At 43.3% G+C, this 21045-nt stretch overlaps 1 protein-coding gene, 1 long non-coding RNA gene and 1 pseudogene across 2 annotated transcripts; 2 read left to right on the forward strand and 1 right to left on the reverse strand.

Annotated features, from left to right (window-relative positions):
* The first annotated feature begins 3879 nt into the window (after nucleotides 1–3879).
* Nucleotides 3880–5175, forward strand: LOC147630813 (RPM1-interacting protein 4-like). Its single transcript, XM_086809922.1, has 3 exons — nucleotides 3880–4047; nucleotides 4130–4492; nucleotides 4912–5175. The coding sequence occupies exons 1-3, from the start codon at nucleotides 3880–3882 to the stop codon at nucleotides 5173–5175; spliced, it is 795 nt and encodes a 264-aa protein (XP_086666048.1).
* Nucleotides 5176–12301: 7126 nt separating this feature from the next.
* Nucleotides 12302–13724, forward strand: LOC147630814 (uncharacterized). The gene is made up of 3 exons (XR_015267445.1): nucleotides 12302–12441; nucleotides 12546–12729; nucleotides 13404–13724. It is a non-coding gene; the product is annotated as an uncharacterized LOC147630814 (long non-coding RNA).
* Nucleotides 13725–14880: 1156 nt separating this feature from the next.
* LOC147630815 (uncharacterized) lies at nucleotides 14881–16338 on the reverse strand (annotated as a pseudogene).
* Between the last annotated feature and the right edge of the window lie 4707 nt (nucleotides 16339–21045).

Genomic DNA, 21045 nt, shown 5'->3' on the forward strand with positions numbered 1-21045 from the left:
ATACAAAGAATGTCTATCTACCTCAAGATGATACAAAAAAATGGTACACAAAATTGATGATACAAAAAAAGAGGTAGGGCGGTCGTCAAAGGCCAATCACAGAGGGGCCGTTAGGTAGGTCAAAAAAATTATGCAATGGATGATTGGCCTCTGATGTTGCACTGCCTGCTGGCGATCACTCGTCCCTACGGCGAATAAAAGCAATAGTGACCCCGGTCGGGCAGTCGGATAGCATAGACAAGAGGTCGCGAACTCGGGTGTCTGGTTGAGGTCGTAGCTGTCGAAGCTCAGGCTCTCGCTCACATCTACGTTTCTACTAGACAGAGGAGAGGTGTCCTATGGCTGGAAGAAGTTGGTGATGATCCGCTGGGAGATATCTGGTGATGTAGGCTGAGTGCGCTGTTGAGCCCTAAGGGATGTATCTTGGAAGTGAGTCACTCTCATATATGAATGCTGCTAGGCACCGCTAGTCCAAGTACTATAGAGTCTGCGAATCCATCATGGAAAAGGCAGTGGTACCTGCCTCGAATGGCATAATATATGGGGCATCTGAGGGCAAAGTGCTCCTCCGACTCAATCTCTTGTAGGTCGCAAAGTGTGCATATGCGGCCCTCCCGAGGGATACCCTCCGCGCGTCGGCTCTCAATCTACAATCGGTGTGATGAGACCCTGAACTGGCCTAGGGAGATCCGGAGCGCATGCGATAGATGTACCTGTGTGTAGCCCGGGGGAATGATGAAGCCCTCATGTGAAAGATGTAGGCAGTATTGGTGGTAAAAATTGAGCTTCACAAGAAGCTCGAGGGGGAGGAGCCATGTCTTGAAGGTATGGAGCTGGAGTAGGTCCTCTCGAATAATTTGGTTGACCTCTTGGTCAGTGGCAGAGGCATAGGAGGATGGAGCATCGAGACTATACTGAAAGGGGGGCAACCGCTCCAAGTCGAGGCCAAGCCGTATGAACCAGCTGGTGAGACAAATGTACCAACATCGCTGGTCCTCCTCAGCAGATAAAGTCATGGAGGAGGAGAGAGCTAACCATGGTAGTTGAAGGCGGCCGTCGTATGAAGAGCCAAAATCTCTAACCCTATATAGATACATGATAACTTGGAAGGCGGCGTCCAACTGCAGTGGAGAGGCCCCGAACTCTGCTAATAAGATCTAATGAGGTACAGAGGGTTTGCTGCGGATCATCCGAGCAAACATCAATATTTGTAAGCGCTCTACTAGTGCCCACTCCGTATTTGAGAGATTGGGCCCCCAACAAGAGCTGCCGTACATGCCTGCTAGGCGGACCAAAGAATCAAAGCGAAGAGACTTGGTCCGCGGGTCCTGAAAGTGTGAGTGGTAACATCATCGTTCCAACCTAGCTAGTGTTGCATAGCCTCTGTTGAACCTAGCTTGCATGGTCGGGAGCATCGTGAAGATCGGTCCTGAGAAGAGAACACCCAAGTATGTATAGGATCCAATTATCTCCACTGGGTCGCCGGCGAAAAGGAACTGCTCTCGGTGCATGGCCGGTCGAGAGGTGTTGAATAAACTCGGTGCACAAGCCCTCATGATCCTTGGCTCGACCGTTATGAAGCTTGAGTACTGCGTGGGTTACCCCTTTGGGGGTGAATAGGGTGTAGGAGGTAGGGGAGGGGATGTCAGATAGGTCGGGAGGTGGTTGGCCTGGAACATCATAGAGGGTATGTGCACAAGAGTGCTAGATGGAGGAGTCTGTGAGAGGGGTGGGGTCTGTCGTTCTAGGAATTTCCTCCAGAAGTCCTTGGAGTTGCTACTTAAAAGCATATTCAGTAGGGTGTCCTCGTTCTTGCATAAGAAGGCAAGCTTCTTGCAATGGACTAGGTGACGGTGCTCCCTAGCATTCGGTTGGGTCGTGAATCTAAGTGTGTGGCGCATGGCTTTACACTCGTCGTAGTACCAACTGTTGCAGGGGGTAGAGCCAGCTGGAGGGGGGCAGGTGGGCCGGGTGGTGTAGGGGACGATGTGGCAGGCTGCATTGTGGAGTGAGTGAGTGATGAAAGCGGCACGGTCATCAAGGGAGGGAATGGTGTCTGTGTGTCTGAGGAGATAAGTGAGATGGGCTGAATAGTCGAGAGAGAGTTTGTGGTGGTCAAAATGGATGTCGTGATAGGTGGTGGGGGGTGGGGAGCAACCGGGGGGAGCTCTAGAGGCCAAGATATGGAAGAAAAGGTTTGTGTGGTCGGCTCTTGGGGGTGGGGGCGTGATGTGGAAATTAGTGATTTGTGAGACTAAAGCAGGAGATCCCAAGATATAATCAACAACACTGGCTCCTTCTCCATCTGGGAAACATGTCAAACCGCTAGATGTAGGCCACCGATCCATCTCGTTGTAAATCACCATATCGTGTATGTGTCCAAGATCCAGGAGGGACTATCCATAGGCAGTGACGAGTGCTTGGCTATTGGCTGAGGATCGGGGGAAGTTCGAATCCTCTATGTCCATCTCAGGTAATAGGACCGGGTCTGAGTGGAAATCCAAGAGGGATGTCTGTCGAGAGCCTGTCCTCGCGTTGAAGTCCCCAACAAGGAGGACCTCTCCGTGTTTGGAAAACTCTACAATATTTGGGTAGAGAACTGAGTAGGGGGATGTCTCTGTATCCTCGTGTAGCATCCGGTGAGAGAGAGAGAGAGAGAGGGAGAGAGAGAGAGAGAGAGATGATTGTATTTCCTCTTGAGCCCCTTCAAGATCTATGGGATTGGTGACCACTATCAACAAATAGTGATTTTTTACATCCGGTGAAAGAAAATACTATAGACTTGCTATGGAGTGAGCACTAGTTGAGCCACCTTGTGTGCAAGTTCAAATAACTTGTTGCAGTGTTTCAAAACTTCTTTTAGATAACTTCCCAGCTAAGTAGCTGGTTGCTCTAATAGATTTTTCAGGTTGCCCGTGTTTTCAGCATATCTTTCTTTGATGTGAGCACAGACACGACATCTTAGAACGACACAATGCTCATCTTCCACCTCTCCGGTGGGGCATATTTTGCTTATTCTTTCTTCTCTTGGGACTGTAGGTCTTGCGCATCTTCCCTTCTCCACCTCTAGATCATGTGATCTGGTTTTCATTTTGCATATTAGATGCCTTTTCAACATTGATATGTCTTTCCTAATGAAATTTTGCATCCCATAGCTGTCCATTTGGTTAACTCCCTGTTTGTAGAACTGCATTTTTGCACCTGGGTCTTGCCATAATTCTTGTAGGACCTTCTGTGTCACTAACTCCCTGATCTCACACGCATCCTCTGGTATATCAGCATGTGTTATACCCCATAATTCCATCCATTTCATCCCATCTCGGTGCCATCCTGGTTTGTGTAGTTTCTAGTGCCTCGTGAGGTATCTTGCTGGCATCCATCTTCCCAAATTTGTTGAGGTAAGCCATGAATTGATATAATGCCTCGCCTTTGAGAGGTAACGTACCCGTCTAGACCAGTAGGATGGGGTAAGGTATTTGATGCTTAACCCCCAATTCCCATATGAGGAATCTTTTATGTAGGGTTTCTATTATTTTCCGATAGGTCCAGAGAGCCAAGGAGCCCATGCTGGACATCCATAAAGGATCACTGTCTATACAAGCATAGTGTATAGAAACTTTTCTCATTTCCCAATTCCATAGGTGTGGCTTTCTACACTTATTTTGGAAGCTATACAAAGCTTTTAAAGCCCCCAAGATTCTTCTTTCCACACCTGCCACTTGTAGTAATCCAGTTCTAGATATTTATACGATTTGACCATTTCCAAAGGCTCCCCATCAAAAGTCACATCAAATATGTTTATTGAGAGAGAAGAGAGAAGAGACGAGAACTTTTTAACGGCGTAGGAAACTATCCCAAGAGACCAAATTGATCTATCCGATGAGAGAGAGAGAGAGAGAGCATCTTTTCTTTTGGTGGCAGAGACGACCGAACCATGTTCCCAAATTTGGAAATTGGGACCCAAATGACCATGTGCCGTATACAAAAATCTTTGATCATGCCTGTGCAACAAAGGGAGTTATTATCATCAATCCCAATGATCCTGCTGTAAACCAAGATGCATTTCTTGGTTAACCTGATGTTTCAAATAATATTAAGCAGGAAAATTCTATTTTATCCATGTACTCAGCATCAAAGACAGGATGACATGGAGGACCATGTTCGAAGACCCTATACTCAACACAGACGACGGACAAGCAGGGCAGACAGCAAATCATCTCGACCTATCGAACCTATATCTATGAAGTTACCTGGCAGAAAATCTGCAGCTCTGAGTATCAAAGCAGGGGAGATACCACAAGGAGCCACTTCTGTTGGGCTGAGTCCACAAAATGGAATATCTAAACATGTAATTGGGACGAGACATATGAGTCTATCACCTGTGCATCCTCAAGCTTATCCATGGCAGAGACTTGGATCAGCCTCACCCACAATTGTTAGAAAAGCAGAAGAAGCTGCATTATCTACACCAGGCACACCCTCTAGAGATTGGGTATGTAATGTGCAGGATTTTTGAAGTAGGTTATTTCCTATGCTGTTATTTTAGTACACAATCTTTTCCAGTTTGTTTCGTTGTTTTTTCTTCTTCTTCTTCTTTTTGGAGGGGAGGGGGGGGGATTGACTAACTTATGAAAGCTATAGGGTAAAGTTGCATAGGTGGTTGCAAAGTGCCCTTTCTAAAGAAGAAATTACGCAGTGGATGTTAATGGATGAAGTTTTAAAGAATCAACAATCTGAACTTGTAATATTGGATATACTCTAGCCGTACAAGGTATATAAAAGGTTTTAAAGATTTTAAACTGCTGTGGAGGTACTTTAGATGTTGAATTTCAGTCTTTCATTTTTATAAATGAATTTTCCTGTTGCTACCTCCTCATTATAATATTGTTTATCTTTGTTTTAACTTGGCAGCCAGAGAGAGCTATGGCTGCACTTCCAAGATTTGGTGACTGGGATGTTAACAATCCTGCTGCAGCAGAAGGATTTACTATGATTTTTAATAAAGCTCGAGATGAAAAAAAAGCTAGGGGAGCTCTCCAAATCTCTATGATACAGACTAATTCTCCGTTACGGCAGGAGGCAAATATTCATAAAGTCCAACCTGTGACCAGAGGTTCAGTAAGTAGATCTGCATTTGTTGTGCTGTACATTTATGCTTTTGATGAATTTCTTTGATGTGAAGGACCCAATCCACTGCTTAGAGCATTATCTTGTTGAATCATTGGAAAAGTGAAAGATCTGTAGGATTTATTGAGTTTTCCCCTTAATATGTAGGTAGTACTTCCTTGCAGACAAAGACTTGGCACTTCGGTTTAAACTTTGTTTTAATTTTGCAGAATTGCTTTTGGTGGTGTTTGCAGTGAAGTAACAGTGTTTCTGCACTTTAACCTCTGCAAATATGGTACTGCAAACCTGTTTAGCATTTATCTGTCCCCTCTTTTTTCTGTTTGCACACCTGTCACTAACCTTTTAGTTTGCCAGCACATATAAAGAATAAGTTAATTTTGGTGGTTGACAAGAGTTACGGCCTGATGTGCAGGCCTTAAAATTGACGCCCGTTTGGGCGTCCAAGGCCATTTGAAGCGTCATATGAAGCCTCAAAACGAGCAGCCAGGCTTCACGAGGAAGCCCAATTATATGTATAAGGCTTCAAAGGACACCCATATAAATGACGTAGGCTTCATAGGGTATATATATATATATATATATATGTGTGTGTGTGTGTGTGTGTGTGTGTGGGGTCAAAAAAACCAACAAAGATAAGCCTGCTCTGAGCTCTCTCGACGCTCGGCGTCACAGCCTACAGGGTATATATATATATATATACCCTGTAGGTGTGGTCAAAAAAACCAACAAAGATAAGCCTGCTCTGAGCTCTCTCGACGCTCGGCGGCTCGCCCAATCTACTTGCGAGTCGCAGGCCCCGGTGGCCCGTGGGGGCCGGCCTCAGTTGTGGCACAGAAAAGCAAACGCGGCAGTGAGCACGGTGATGGGCCGGGACGATAACCAGGCCTTTTGCCCAGAAAGAGACGGCACCAGAAGCAGCATGCACGAGTTTGCGATTCTGCAGTCCTGAGCAGGCCTCTCTCTCTCTCTCTCTCTCTCTCTCTCTCACACTTTTTTTTTTTTAGTAAAGCTCAATGTCATTAATTACAAGTGGGAAACCTCAAAACGAGGAAAACCCACCAAAAAGATCACACTTTTCATTTACAAGTGGGAAACCTGTAAGCGAGGAAAACCCAAAAAAAAGAAAAGTAACTATAGGCTCCACCACCTAGAAGCAATCAAAGTAAATCCTATAAGCATCAAGAGTGATGTCCCCAGCATCATAAGCAAAATGAAGCGCGTTACCAAGCGAGAACTTGAAGTAATGGAAGGGAACAATGTCATTGGCTTGGAACATGAGGTTGTTCCGAACATGCCATATGGTCCAAAAGACCCAGAATCGGACCCAGCTGAAAAATACTGCAAACTGAGACTGCGATGCTTGTAACACCCCAAAAAGCCAAAAGCATCTGTGAAAAATGCCCGAAGGGAAACGAAGGCGAAGAGCAGTCGAGACCTGGCGAATGAACGATCTGGAGCATACACAACCCCATAGTAAATGTGGGACAGTCTCCTCAGTAGCTTTACATCGGACACAACGCGAAGGCGCAATATGACGTGCATGTAACAAGCTACCAACAGGAAGAGCACCAACCAAACAGCGCCACAAGAACAGGCGTTCTTTAAGAGGCAGATGACTTTTCCAAATGCGAAACAATTTTCGTTTCCACCACATTGAAGATTTGGAGAGAGACCATAGCTGATTACCATGTCTGACTATCCATGCATCCGATTGCAAGAGGGCATAAACTGTCCCAGCTGAAATACATTCCATAGCAGTGGTTCCAAGATTCCAATCAGATAGACGGGAATCCACATTCAGGCGAGGTAAAGGAGAAATATCAGCAATCATCCGCTGAATTTCTGTCCAAAGATGAGAATAATGGGATCCCAATTGAAAACGATCCGCCGCAACAGAGAAAGAAAGAACCTGACCTGTGTCATCCACCACCTGATGTATCTGACAAATTCCTTTTTGAGATAGAAAATATGCCTGACGAGGTGAACGGTCAACCAAAGTGGAAGAAAATACACGACTCCAATGCAAACTCTCTAGCCGCAGGGAATTGCCCATCAAAGATCGGGAACCATGCCATATCATATGTGAAGTAACTTCCTTCCAATCAATAATGAGAGAAGAAGTGAAAGGACATCCCGGAATGTGTCCTTCAAGTTTTCCACATATAAGATCCCAGTATGTGGGTTGCCAATGACCATAGAATGGCGTGACAATATGCCGACACAAATGGGACACCATGAGAGTCCAGGGTTGCTGCTGATCCAACAAAACCGGCAAAAGCATAGCTTTCCTAGCCAAAACATGACGTCTCAAATCCAAAATATTCAGGCCTCCAAGACGCTTAGGAGAGCATAACTTGTCCATGGATAACAATCTGAGGCCCTTTCCACGAGATGAAGTGCGCCAGAAATGCGCCAATATACTTGACATAAGGGACTTCAAGCGGGATTGAGACCAATATAGCAAAGGTAGATAAAACTGCACATAAGCTACAAGAATGCATTGCACAATTCTCAAACGCACATGAAGCGGCCAAGTGGACAACTTCCAATAATGCAACTTGGAGTGCAAGCGCTCGGCTACCCAATCCAATTTCCGTGTAGCCGATACAGTCCAACCCAGCGGATAACCCAAATGACGAACTATAATGTTCGGAGGAACAAGTTCGCCTGGCCAAAGCAGCTTATGCCAATCACACTCAGTCAGAGCCAATAGTTTGGATTTACGAAAATTCACTTTGAGGCCTGCTGCCAATCCAAACAAATGAAGAGTGTGCATAATTTGTTCCACATCATCTTGGTGATTGCGAGGCATAAAGAGAGAATCATCTGCATAAGCTTGCGCAATAAAATGTTTCCCAGAGGGTAATTTCAAGCCCTGCAATCTTCCAGACGAAGTCAAAGATTCCAAATACATAAGCAGGGGATGAGTAGCAATCGCATAAAGCAAAGCACTGAGAGGACAACCTTGCCTTACTGAACGTCCCAAATGCCAAGGATCTGTGAGAAAACCATCCAACAAACCGGCAGAGGTACTGTCAGCATACAAGAAATAAACCAGAGAGGATAGCTTAGGCCCAAATCCCAGCCGAAGCATGGTATCTGCAATGTAATCCCAAAGAACAGTGTCAAATGCCTTTTCAATGTCAACCTGCATGACCAATACATCTTGTCGAGTGTATTTCGCATACTCCATGCCAATGATGACATTTGCTAAATTATCAGTAATTTGCCTTCGTGGAATGAAGCCATACTGAGATGGATGCAAACCATCATGCAGAAACCCTTTAAGTCTATTGACAAGCATTTTAGCAAGCAATTTATAAACCACAGGCATGAGTGTAATCGGCCTCCATTGCGAGAACTCTTCACAAAGTGCTTGCTTTGGAATCAACTTGAGCAAGCCTTCTTTCCAAGATGAAGGCAAAACCTGTTGCTCCCATGCCCTGTTTATCATTAACAATAGTGGCTGATCCACGTATTGCCAAAACGACAAGAAAAATTCTACAGTAAGGCCATCCCAACCGGGAGATTTCCAACGACCCAAATCACACAAACTGGCATACAATTCTGTCTCTGTGAAGGCGGCTTCCAAAAGTTGAGCCTGCTGCGCCGATAAAATCGGTGCAACTCGAGATAAAAACAACCGACGAGCCTCTCGACCTTCCTGCGTGAGAGAAGAGGCCTCAAAAATCTTGCCATAATGAGATTCCATGGCCCGTGCAAGCTCCACACGAGAGGTAGTCCAATCACCAGTCGGGAGTTTAATCCTCTTAATAGTTTGAGACTGCCTAGAAAGATGTAAATGACGAAAGAATTGTTTAGAAGTGCATCCTTTATCCGCTATAGCTTTTTGGCGAGCTCTAGTCTGCCACTTTGTCAATTTTCTCTCATCATTACGATGCAACAAAGCACGAGCAGAAAGCAACTCTGTCATCTGGGTTTCAGTAAGGGATGAAGTGTTAGCCAGATGCATCAAACTTTGACAAGTGCCTTTGGCCTGTTGAACTTGCTCTCTGAAATGCGATAAATAGTGTCTGCCATAATCCTGGATCACACATTGAATCCGCATAACAAAACGAAACCATGCTGTGTCCATATCAACATGCATTTGAGAGATCAATGGCGAAATAATATCCACAATCAGATTGCGGAAAACCTCATGCTTAAGATAAGCATTATTGACATGGAGGAGTCTCTTTCTAGTTAATGAATCATTGGCAGAACAAGAGCCGAATTGTATTTTCAAGCATATCGGAGCATGATCCGAGAGACACAAGGAGTAATCAATCCACATATCACATACAAAATCATCATACTGTTGCATGTGAAAGAGATACCATCGGTCCAGACGAGCACGATACATTGATCGAGCGTTATGCTGAAATGTGAATCCTGGATCATTGGCTTGCAACAGAGGCCACAAATCCAAGGCATTACATGTGTGCTGAAAGAGATCCCAAGCTTGTCGTTCCACATGAAGCATGTGAGAATGTCCAGTAGTATTATCCACATGATTTGGAGCATTATTAAAATCGCCACAAAGGAATGCATTAGAACGCCAACAATAAGAGGAGATGGCATGCCACAAACGAGCCCTGTCAGTAGAGGCTGTGTATGCATACACCCCACCAAACTCAAAAACTTCCCCGTTGATAATACATTGAACGACCATCCATCTGCCAGCTGGATCATTGAATACCAACATGGGAAATAATTCATGACGAACAAGCATCAGCACTCCAGAGTATCCAGCGGATCCTGCATAAGCTATCCAATATCCTGCAAAATAGGAAGTTTGCCCGGCAAAATTATGCTGATTATGCTCTTGAAGAACAACAATATCTGCTTTGCAAGTATGTACATAGTGCCAGATTAGCCTCCATTTATCCTGATTGCATAATCCGCGCACATTATATGAAAAGCACTGTATAGAACTATGCATCTTAAATGGTATATACAGTGGGCGAGAAAACCAACAGAAAGCTTAAGAACTCGTGCCCATGGGCACATCCGCATCTGTCGCAGAAACATCAGCTGCCAAATCAAAACTCGAATGTGGAGGAAACAAGCGATGGCCTTCCGACGTTGAAGCGGTGCCCCCTGTAACTACTTCCTTATAGGATCGAACAACTTTATCCCAGGCCTGAGCTAGGGAAGAGTTATCATTACAAGGCAGTTTTTGCTGAGCAACATTCTTCAAGGGGGGCACATAATTGCGAGAAGATGGTAAAGTACGTGCTTTGACAGTTTTCTTGGGTACTATCCACGCCTGAGTAGCAGGAAGCTTCTCTTTGCCCTTGTCTTTGATATTCGGGGAAGCAGGAACACTTGGCATTTGAGACTGCTTCCCTTTACCTTTATTGAGTCCAGTTGTTGATGTGGATGCAGAAGCACCTTTAGATTGTGCCTCAGGGGAAGATTTCACTGGAGGAGTCTGAGGGGTAGGGACAGCCGAAGGAGGGGGTTGTAGATTTGGTTCAGAACATTCAGATTGCATATGACCAAATTTGCCACAGCGAAAACAGGAATTGGCAAATTTCCCCCATTTAAGCTTGAATGGTCGCTTTCCGACCACTGTGTCCCCAGAATCAACGGTAATGCCCATAGGAGCAGGAAGATCAGTGTCCCATAGAATACAAAAACGATTTGTATTGGCATCCAACTTGGGGGGGCAAATCACTTTGCCCAATTGAGCAGCCAACAAAGGAAGAAAATGACGCCAAGTACGAGGAAAATCCACCACTTCAACCCAAACCGGGCACTTATGTCGAATAAGGCTCTGATAATCTTTAGTAAGAGCCCAGGGAAGAACATGAGTCATTTGCGTATTGAAGAAGAGGGGAGACATTTCCAACAAAGCATCTCTAGCTTCCATGTCTGCTAACAATACCTCATAGAATCCTCTTGCTCCAAAATAAACACCCCGGACTGCTTGACGCTTAAGCAAGAAATCAACCCATTGTCCCACATCCTGTGCACTAGGCATCTTGCCCGGGAAAAAGAGAATCACTGCATTCAATGCATACTGTGCAACCGGATCCATGAGCTCCTGCACCGGAATACGCACTTCTGTGACTGGAGGAGGTCCTTCCCAAGCACATCTTGCTTCTTCGAAATCCTCATGCAGGCATTCCTTAATCAAAGACATGGCATCCAAATTCGAGGTGTTCATTGCTTTCCGACGCTTGTAAATGGCCAGCTCAGGCGATTCCATTATGCACACAGGCGACTAATTAACCTTCTGTTAGAGGCAAGGCGGGGGAGGCCAGCCGGCAGCAAGAACATTCAACGGCAGCAGGTTTAGGCGATGGTCAACAGGCGAGTAAAGATCCGAAACTGGTAAGTCGCAGCAGGCGATCAGAGTCGAGCAGCGACGCCACACACGTATGTAACACACACCACTGACACACACACACACACACACAGCTGTACACAGGCTGCAGCTCGCGGAATAGAAGTGTAGTAGGAGGCGCAGCGATGAAGAGAGGAGAAAGCAGGGTGGTAGGCGGGAAGAAGAAGAACCTACACACACAAAGGGGACCCCCAGGAGATAGCGGGGAGGGCTGCTGCAGGCTTGAGGCGAGGGCGAAACGAAGCTACAAGCCCTAGAGGACAGTCGCAGCGGCAGCAGGGAGCGGACACCAAATTCACCAACTCTCTCTCTCACACACACACACACACACACACACACACACACAGTTCATTGAAACTTATGCAGGCAGCTCGGGTTGCTAGGGGAGTTGCCGGTCGGTTCGATTCCGACTACATGTGCGCAACCATCTGATTCTGGCAAGATAGGATTCTGCTGTTGGATTACCGGTGGTCGGAGGTATGCATGTGCGCATTACATTTGGGCACACTAGGGTTTGAACTTTGTACTGTGGTATTATGTATACATGCACATATTATTCTCCACATATTCCTCTCTTTGTATAGGTGGTGCACATCGGGCCTTTGCTCCAGGTTTCTCTTCTCCGTATCAGGTATGTTCTCTTGATGCCACAACAGGGTTTAAATCCCTGTGTTTCCATGCACATAGGTGATTATGTTGGATTGCTGGTCAGAGGTATGCATATGCGCATTACATTTGGGTATACTAGGGTTTGTACTGTTGTTTTTCACATATTCCTCTCTTTGTACAGGCGGTGCACATCGGGCCTTTGCTCCAGGTTTCTCTTCTCTGTAGCATATCTACATGGTTGATAGTAGAAAATTGACTCAATTTGCCTTACAGTCATCCAGGAGATTTCGAAGATGTCACGAGCCAATCTCATTGCTCTTGATGGATTTCAAACACCATCAATCCCAACAAAGGTAAATTATCGACATATATGATTTTTGTTCTAACTTAGAGTACCTGCTACCATTAATATTTTAGTCTCTTATGCTGATTACTAGTAAATGTTGACTTTTACTAGATGAAGCAAAAAACTTTATTTGATGCTTATAGAAAAGGCAAAGTACAAGAAAAGGGTGCACGAGACATAGCATCAACAACCAAATTAATGCAAGAGATTTTTGGATCTTCAAGTTACAGTGAGCATGATGATATTGACATGGAAAGTCCTCATGACATATTGCAAGACGACATGGACATGATTGGTATGCCATCATCTGATAATACTTTGTTAAGTAATAATGATACTTCTAAATCAACAAAGAAAGAAAAGATCCGAAAATTTAGGCCAGAATGGTTGCATAAGTTTAGTTTTCTTAAGCATGTTGTGAGTGGAGATAAGGAGTTTATGAAGTGCTTATGGTGTGAACGATATAACCTGAAGGGACAATGGGGAAAGGGAAAGGGTTGTAAAACTATGCAAATGAGTGCGATCCGCAAACATAAAAGATCTCCTGAACATAAGTTTGCTGCATTACGTTTTGTTAATGAAGGAGGGGTCAAAATACAAGAGCACATGGAAGTCTTGACATGTAAAGTGAAAAAACGAGTAATCACATGTATGAAGCTAATGTACTTCATAGCCAAGGAGGACTTGGCGTGTAAAAAGTATAGAAAGCTTTGTGATCTAGCTTATGCTTTAGATGTGCAAAGTATGCCTGTAAAAAATGATTACTCTGCATACATGAATGGAATGGCTGGTAAATAATTTGCTTCTTGTATCTCTGAATATTTGCAAAATGGTCAGCTCATTGAATTCAAGCAGAGTCCTTTTTACTCCTTGATGATTAATGAGACTACAGACAGATCTTTGGAGAAACATTTGATTGTTTACATCTCGTTTTTGTCTTCTCATGGTTTGGGTTTTTGTAAGACACAGTTTGCAAGGTTGATTGTGGTGCCAGATGGGCAAGCTCAAACGAAGTATGATGCAATCTTGAAGGTTTTGGATGATGTTGGTCTTGATGTGCAGCACATGGTAGGTATCACAACAGATGGTGACAGCTCAATGCTTGGTTGCCATGATGGTGTAGTTGCAAAGCTGAAGAGAGTTGTGCCTCATCTTGTCAGTACGCATTGCATTGCCCATAGAGAGGCATTGGCTATACTTGATGCATCAAAGTCTTTTCCATGCTTATCTTATGTAGACAAAATTGCAAACAAAATCTATTCTTGGATTCATGCGTCTAGTATACGGCACTCGTGTTTTCAAAATTTATTACAGAAGATGAATTTACAGGTTTTGGAGGTGTTGCAAATACACGAGGTTAGATGGCTCTCACGAGAGAGTGTTATGGAGCGTTTGGTGACGCTAATGCGTGCTATTATTACCTTTTGGAAGCAGGGAGCACCTGCTTAGTATGCAAAATTACGCATATATAAGGTGCTTTTTGTGATTCATATGCTTGCTGATGTATTACAAGACTTGGATACGCTTAACAAGTATTTTCAGGAAGAGATTGTGGACATAGCTTCGGTGAGTGCATACATTGAGGTGACTTTGAGTTCTCTTAGGCGTAAGTTCTTGGGGCAAGAGTTTGCAAAAGGTACCAAGTTTTTGCAAAAGTTTATGTCTGACACAACAACTGGAACTTGGTGCTATGTAAATGAAAATGGTGAGAAGTACGTACATGAGATGTTATATGTAAGTATTCCAGGTAAAGATAAAGATGGCACCCGACTTGATCTTGGAAATGGAAATGTTGAAACTTGCGAACAGCTTGCAAAGGACTTTGTGCAGAAAGTTATTGAATGTGTCAATGATCGTTTTCCAGATGTCTACTTCTTTAATGCAGCAAAATTGTTTTCTCCACAGTTTTATCCAAAAGATGCAAAGCACTCAGAGACTTCACAGGAGAGAGAGCAAAAAGTGGTAGAATGGTTGGACAGGTTGTTGGATAAGGTGGGAGGTTATCTTGTAGATGCACAAGGTTGTAAGGAAGAGCTCTTACATTTTCTGACACACTTTATTATGCATGTGAGGGGATGAACATGAAGGAATCATGGCAGCTTTTTGCAGCAAATTCTAATTGGCATCGCACTTATCCAAATGTAATGAAATTGTGGCAGTTTATCCTTCTTCTTCCTATGTCCTCGGTCTCATGTGAGAGAGGTTTTTTTAAATAGAATGCTATTAAGACCTCCATACGCCAGTGCTTGAAAGTGGGGACTCTTGAGATGCTTATGCGCATCTCTCTTATTGGCCCGAAGCAAAGTGAAATAGATTGGGATGCAGTCTATCACATTTGGGAGCTAAGAAAATGTAGAAAAGTTGCCATGGATTTGTAGAGATTGATGGTGGGAAGGTGATATGTGATAACATGATTGGTCAATCTTGAAGAGGTATTACATGCTCGTCATGAAAGTATTGATGTTTGGGCTATTTCATTTATGCTCCAATCATGTTGATCTCTAACATTTGTCTTGATTCAAGATGTATTACTAATGGTTTGTGAGTTGCAGGTTGTGATCATAAGAGAAATAAGTTGCATGTTGTGATATAAGCTGCATGTTGTGACATAAGTTGCAGGTTATGAGCATTATGCTTTTTGATGGGGACAATAAGTTGGTATGTGGTTTTCTAGTAGCTATGTTAACTCGAGCTTTCATGTATACTTTGAAATTTTGGTTATGACATAGTTTCAAGGGAGAGTTTATGAGTGTGTGCAAGCAGGTGAAGGTGACTATGGAGCGAGAGCTTTGAAAGCTGCTTAGTAGCAGGTATCTATGGCTGGTACTACTAGGTAGTCACCTCAGCAAGTATTAATGGCAGGTACAGATTTGGTACAGCAAGTACAACAAGATGACATTAGCAACAGCAGCAGGTACAGGGCCTGTATGTGCAGGCACAGTGGACAGCACAGCAAGTTCAGTAGTTGTACAGCAGGTGCATGTGCTGTACGGGTTCAGAGGTGCTGCTGTACGGAATGGTGCAGAGAGACACCAGCAAATACAAATCACGTTATCACATATCACCTTCCCACCATCAATCTCTACAAATCCATGGCAGCTTTTCTACATTTTCTTAGCTCCCAAATGTGATGGACTGCATCCCAATCTATTTCACTTTGCTTTGGGCCAATAAGAGAGATGCGCATAAGCATCTCAAGAGTCCCCACTTTCAAGCACTGGCGTATGGAGGTCTTAATAGCATTCTGTTTAAAAAAACCTCTTTCACATGAGACCGAGGACATAGGAAGAAGAAGGATAAACTGCCACAATTTCATTACATTTGGATAAGTGCGATGCCAATTAGAATTTGCTGCAAAAAGCTGCCATGCTTCCTTCATGTTCATCCCCTCACATGCATAATAAAGTGTGTCAGAAAATGATAAGAGCTCTTCCTTACAACCTTGTGCATCTACAAGATAACCTCTCACCTTACCCAACAACCTGTCCAACCATTCTACCACTTTTTGCTCTCTCTCCTATGAAGTCTTTGAACGCTTTGCATCTTTTGGATAAAACTGTGGAGAAAACAATTTTGCTGCATTAAAGAAGTAGACATCTGGAAAACGATCATTGACACATTCAATAACTTTCTGCACAAAGTCCTTTGCAAGCTGTTCGCAAGTTTCAATATTTACATTTCCATTTCCAAGATCAAGTCGGGTGCCATCTTTATCTTTACCTGAAATACTTACATATAACATCTCATGTAAGTACTTCTCACCATTTTCATTTACATAGCACCAAGTTTCAGTTGTTGTGTCAGACATAAACTTTTGCAAAAACTTGGTACCTTTTGCAAACTCTTGCCCCAAGAACTTACGCCTAAGAGAACTCAAAGTCATCTCAATGTATGCACTCACCGAAGCTATGTCCACAACCTCTTCCTGAAAATTCTTGTTAAGCGTATCCAAGTCTTGTAATACATCAGCAAGCATATGAATCACAAAAAGCACCTTATATATGCGTAATTTTGCATACCAAGCAGGTGCTCCCTGCTTCCAAAAGGTAAGAATAGCAGGCATTAGCGTCACCAAACGCTCCATAACACTCCCTCGTGAGAGCCATCTAACCTCGTGTATTTGCAACACCTCCAAAACCTGTAAATTCATCTCTTGTAATAAATTTTGAAAACACGAGTGCCGTATACTAGACGCATGAATCCAAGAATAGATTTTGTTTGCAATTTTGTCTACATAAGATAAGCATGGAAAAGACTTTGATGCATCAAGTATAGCCAATGCCTCTCTATGGGCAATGCAATGCGTACTGACAAGATGAGGCACAACTCTCTTCACCTTTGCAACTACACCATCATGGCAACCAAGCATTGAGCTGTCACCATCTGTTGCGATACCTACCATGTGCTGCACATCAAGACCAACATCATCCAAAACCTTCAAGATTGCATCATACTTCGTTTGAGCTTGCCCATCTGGTACTACCATCAACCTTGCAAACTGTGTCTTACAAACACCCAAACCATGAGAAGACAAAAACGAGATGTAAACAATCAAATGTTTCTCCAAAGATCTGTCTGTAGTCTCATCAATCATCAAGGAGTAAAAAGGACTCTGCTTGAATTCAATGAGCTGACCATTTTGCAAATATTCAGAGATACAAGAAGCAAATTCTTTACCAGCCATTCCATTCATGTATGCAGAGTAATCATTTTTTACAGGCATACTTTGCACATCTAAAGCATAAGCTAGATCACAAAGCTTTCTATACTTTTTACACGCCAAGTCCTCCTTGGCTATGAAGTACATTAGCTTCATACATGTGATTACTCGTTTTTTCACTTTACATGTCAAGACTTCCATGTGCTCTTGTATTTTGACCCCTCCTTCATTAACAAAACGTAATGCAACAAACTTATGTTCAGGAGATCTTTTATGTTTGCGGCTCGCACTCATTTGCATAGTTTTACAACCCTTTCGCTTTCCCCATGGTCTCTTCAGGTTATATCGTTCACACCATAAACACTTCATAAACTCCTTATCTCCACTCACAACATGCTTAAGAAAACTAAACTTATGCAACCATTCTGGCCTAAATTTTCGGATCTTTTCTTTCTTTGTTGATTTAGAAGTATCATTATTACTTAACAAAGTATTATCAAATGATGGCATACCAATCATGTCCATGTCGTCTTGCAATATGTCATGAGGACTTTCCATGTCAATATCATCATGCTCACTGTAACTTGAAGATCCAAAAATCTCTTACATTAATTTGGTTGTTGATGCTATGTCTCGTGCACCCTTTTCTTATACTTTGTCTTTTCTATAAGCATCAAATAAAGTTTTTTGCTTCATCTAGTAAAAGTCAACATTTACTAGTAATCAGCATAAGAGACTAAAATATTAATGGTAGCAGGTACTAAGTTAGAACAAAAATCATATATGTCGATAATTTACCTTTGTTGGGATTGATGGTGTTTGAAATCCATCAAGAGCAATGAGATTGGCTCGTGACATCTTCGAAATCTCCTGGATGACTGTATGGCAAATTGAGTCAATTTTCTACTATCGACCATGTAGATATGCTACGGAGAAGAGAAACTTGGAGCAAAGGCCCGATGTGCACCGCCTGTACAAAGAGAGGAATATGTGAAAAACAACAGTACAAACCCTAGTATACCCAAATGTAATGCGCACATGCATACCTCTGACCAGCAATCCAGCATAATCACCTATGTGCATGGAAACACAGGGATTTAAACCCTGTTGTGGCATCAAGAGAACATACCTGATATCAAAGAAGACGGAAAAAGGAAAGCCTTGCTCTACGGAGAAGAGAAACCTGGAACAAAGGCCCGATGTGCACCACCTATACAAAGAGAGGAATATGTGGAAAATAATATGTGCATGTATACATAATACCACAGTACAAAGTTCAAACCCTAGTGTGTCCAAATGTTTTGCGCACATGCATACGTCCGACCGCCGGTAATCGAATAGTAGAATCCTATTTTGCCAGAATCAGATGGTTGCGCACATGTAGTCGGAATCGAACCGACCGGTAACTCCCCTAGCAACCCGAGCTGCCTGCATAAGTTTCAATGAACTGTGTGTGTGTGTGTGTGAGAGAGAGAGAGAGAGAGAGAGAGAGAGAGAGAGAGACCTGCTCAGGACTGCAGAATCGCAAACTCGTGCGTGCTGCTTCTAGTGCCATCTCTTTCTGGGCAAAAGGCTTGGTTGTCGTCCCGGCCCGTCACCGTGCCCGAGTAGATTGGGCGAGCGCCGAGAGAGCTCAGAGCAGCGACTCGCGAGTAGATTGGGCGAGCCGCCGAGCGTCGAGAGAGCTCAGAGCAGGCTTATCTTTGTTGGTTTTTTTGACCACATATATATATATATATATATATATATATATATATGTATATATATATATATACATATATACCCTGTAGGCTGTGACGCTGAGCGTCGAGAGAGCTCAGAGCAAGCTTATCTTTGTTGGTTTTTTTGACCACACACACACACACACACACACACACACACACACACATATATATATATATATATATATATACCCTATGAAGCCTACGTCATTTATATGGGTGTCCTTTGAAGCCTTGTACATATAATTGGGCTTCCTCGTGAAGCCTGGCTGCTCGTTTTGAGGCTTCATATGACGCTTCAAATGGCCTTGGATGCCCAAACGGGCGTCAATTTTAAAGCCTGGTCAGTGCTAATAAAAGTAAAGGTTTTCACTCTACAAGAAACTTTAAAAATTATTTTAAAAAATTTAATTTTTATAAGTCAAGAAAAAGCTTCTTTTAAATTGTAACGCTCTATAATTTTATAAATGTAAACCTTGAGAAGTGCCTTAATCATTATAAGGGCCAAACTCAAGCTTTGGAACGGTCAATTGGGCTACCGTGAACGTAGAAGTTTAACAAACTTGAAAGTTTACAACTGCTATAATCTTTCAAAACTCTATGTCGAGTGTAAGTTACAAGAAGCACCCTTTATTGGAAGCTAATGATTAGTTATTGATTGTTCTTTACTAAACATGTGTTGCACACATTTGGCTATTGGCACTAAGAAACCTTGTTCGATGGATTTTTTAGCTCCACAATCTCCGACCACCACAAGTCCATACTCCATACTCAGAGATTTCTCATCACTCCCATTCTTCTCTTTGTATTTGTTTCCTTATAAGATCTCATGCAAGAGATGGTAAAGAGTGCTCTGATGCTGGGGTAGCTTTACACCTTGGAATTAGGTAAAAGCAAGCTCGATGTTAAAGTCGTGATCTTCATTTTTTGCGTAACAAGTTGTTTCCTATCAATATTAATAATATGATGTTCTGTTTCTTGCCTCCATAGTAGATTTGGAATCGCATCGTTAAGTCTCAATTTTGAGACCAACATCGTTGCATTGTCGGACAAATCACTTATCAATGTGCATTCCAAAGCATGGCTGACACATAATGCCACCAGAAAATCATGCACATGAGTGTTTAATGCCTCGGCTCTAAGGCCTAGAGCGATTGCTTTCTTCAATAGCAAGTTGTCTTGAGAGCATGTACAGTTGCAAATGAAACATCTCTCATCTTCAATAGAACGGTAGATCTCAAGAAGAGACAAATCGAGGCAACCTAGCAACTCGGTCTCGAAAGTAAAGTGGTGCGCGTGTGCCATTTGATTCTTGAGCTTCTTAAGGCCTGGGAAGTAGGCATTCATAAGGGTGAAGCAAACTCATGAGGATGGAGGCACAGATCATGAGTAGCAGTAGTCGCTAGTGTACTAGACCACTGTCGCTACTAGTGTATGATTGAGAGGCTAATTTCATTTTGTGAGGAAGGGGTACAAAAGCTTCTCCTTTCAACGGAACAAGAAGAAGAGTGTTGGGTGCATATGGATAGGTGAGAGCTCAATTTTTACACTTTGGTCGCTCCATCGATCCTCATTGCTGCAGGAAAAAACTTTTGTCGAGCACTTTGCTCTGAAGCTTCAAGCCATTGGCCTCCATATTGGTATTCAGGCTTTTGCACCAATTGTTGCCTTGCTAGTTTCTTTTGTTTTGATGCAGGTTCTTGTGGTTCTGCGTTGATCATATCGGCAGGTTCTGATGATTTTGCATGAAAATGGACCTTGCTCTCGGGTAGAGGGTCGTCAAAAGGGTCGATGTTTCCTCTTGCTTGAGCATTTTGTTGCTTGGCTTTTACCTTTCCATATTCTCACATTGTCGTGTGTCTGACACAGGTTGGGAAATGGGAGGGTCTATGTTTCCTCCATTAATGTTGCTCCTTGGCTGTCACTTAATTTTGGCTCGTTGAAGATTTTGGAAGAGAGCTTGTAGTGGTAGGCACGAGGTCACACAGAATCGAGTGCCTCTGATACCATGTGGTTTTTGAGGCAACCACGCCATGCACAGAGTAGTGGAATACCTTGATAAAGTTTATTCATTGATAGTTACATTTGTAGTTGATGAGGGTGACGATTACCAATCGTCACACCTCTTCGTATCATGCTGGTAAGTGTGTGTGAGAGGCCGGGTTCAGCCTGCCATGCAATCGCAGAGTGCCACATGGCACTCTGCGTTCACAGCGGGCGGTGGAAATCC

This window comes from Cibotium barometz, chromosome 15, assembly GCF_041138505.1.
Source record: "Cibotium barometz isolate CiBa-2024 chromosome 15, ASM4113850v1, whole genome shotgun sequence".
In the NCBI taxonomy this organism is placed as follows: domain Eukaryota; kingdom Viridiplantae; phylum Streptophyta; class Polypodiopsida; order Cyatheales; family Cibotiaceae; genus Cibotium; species Cibotium barometz.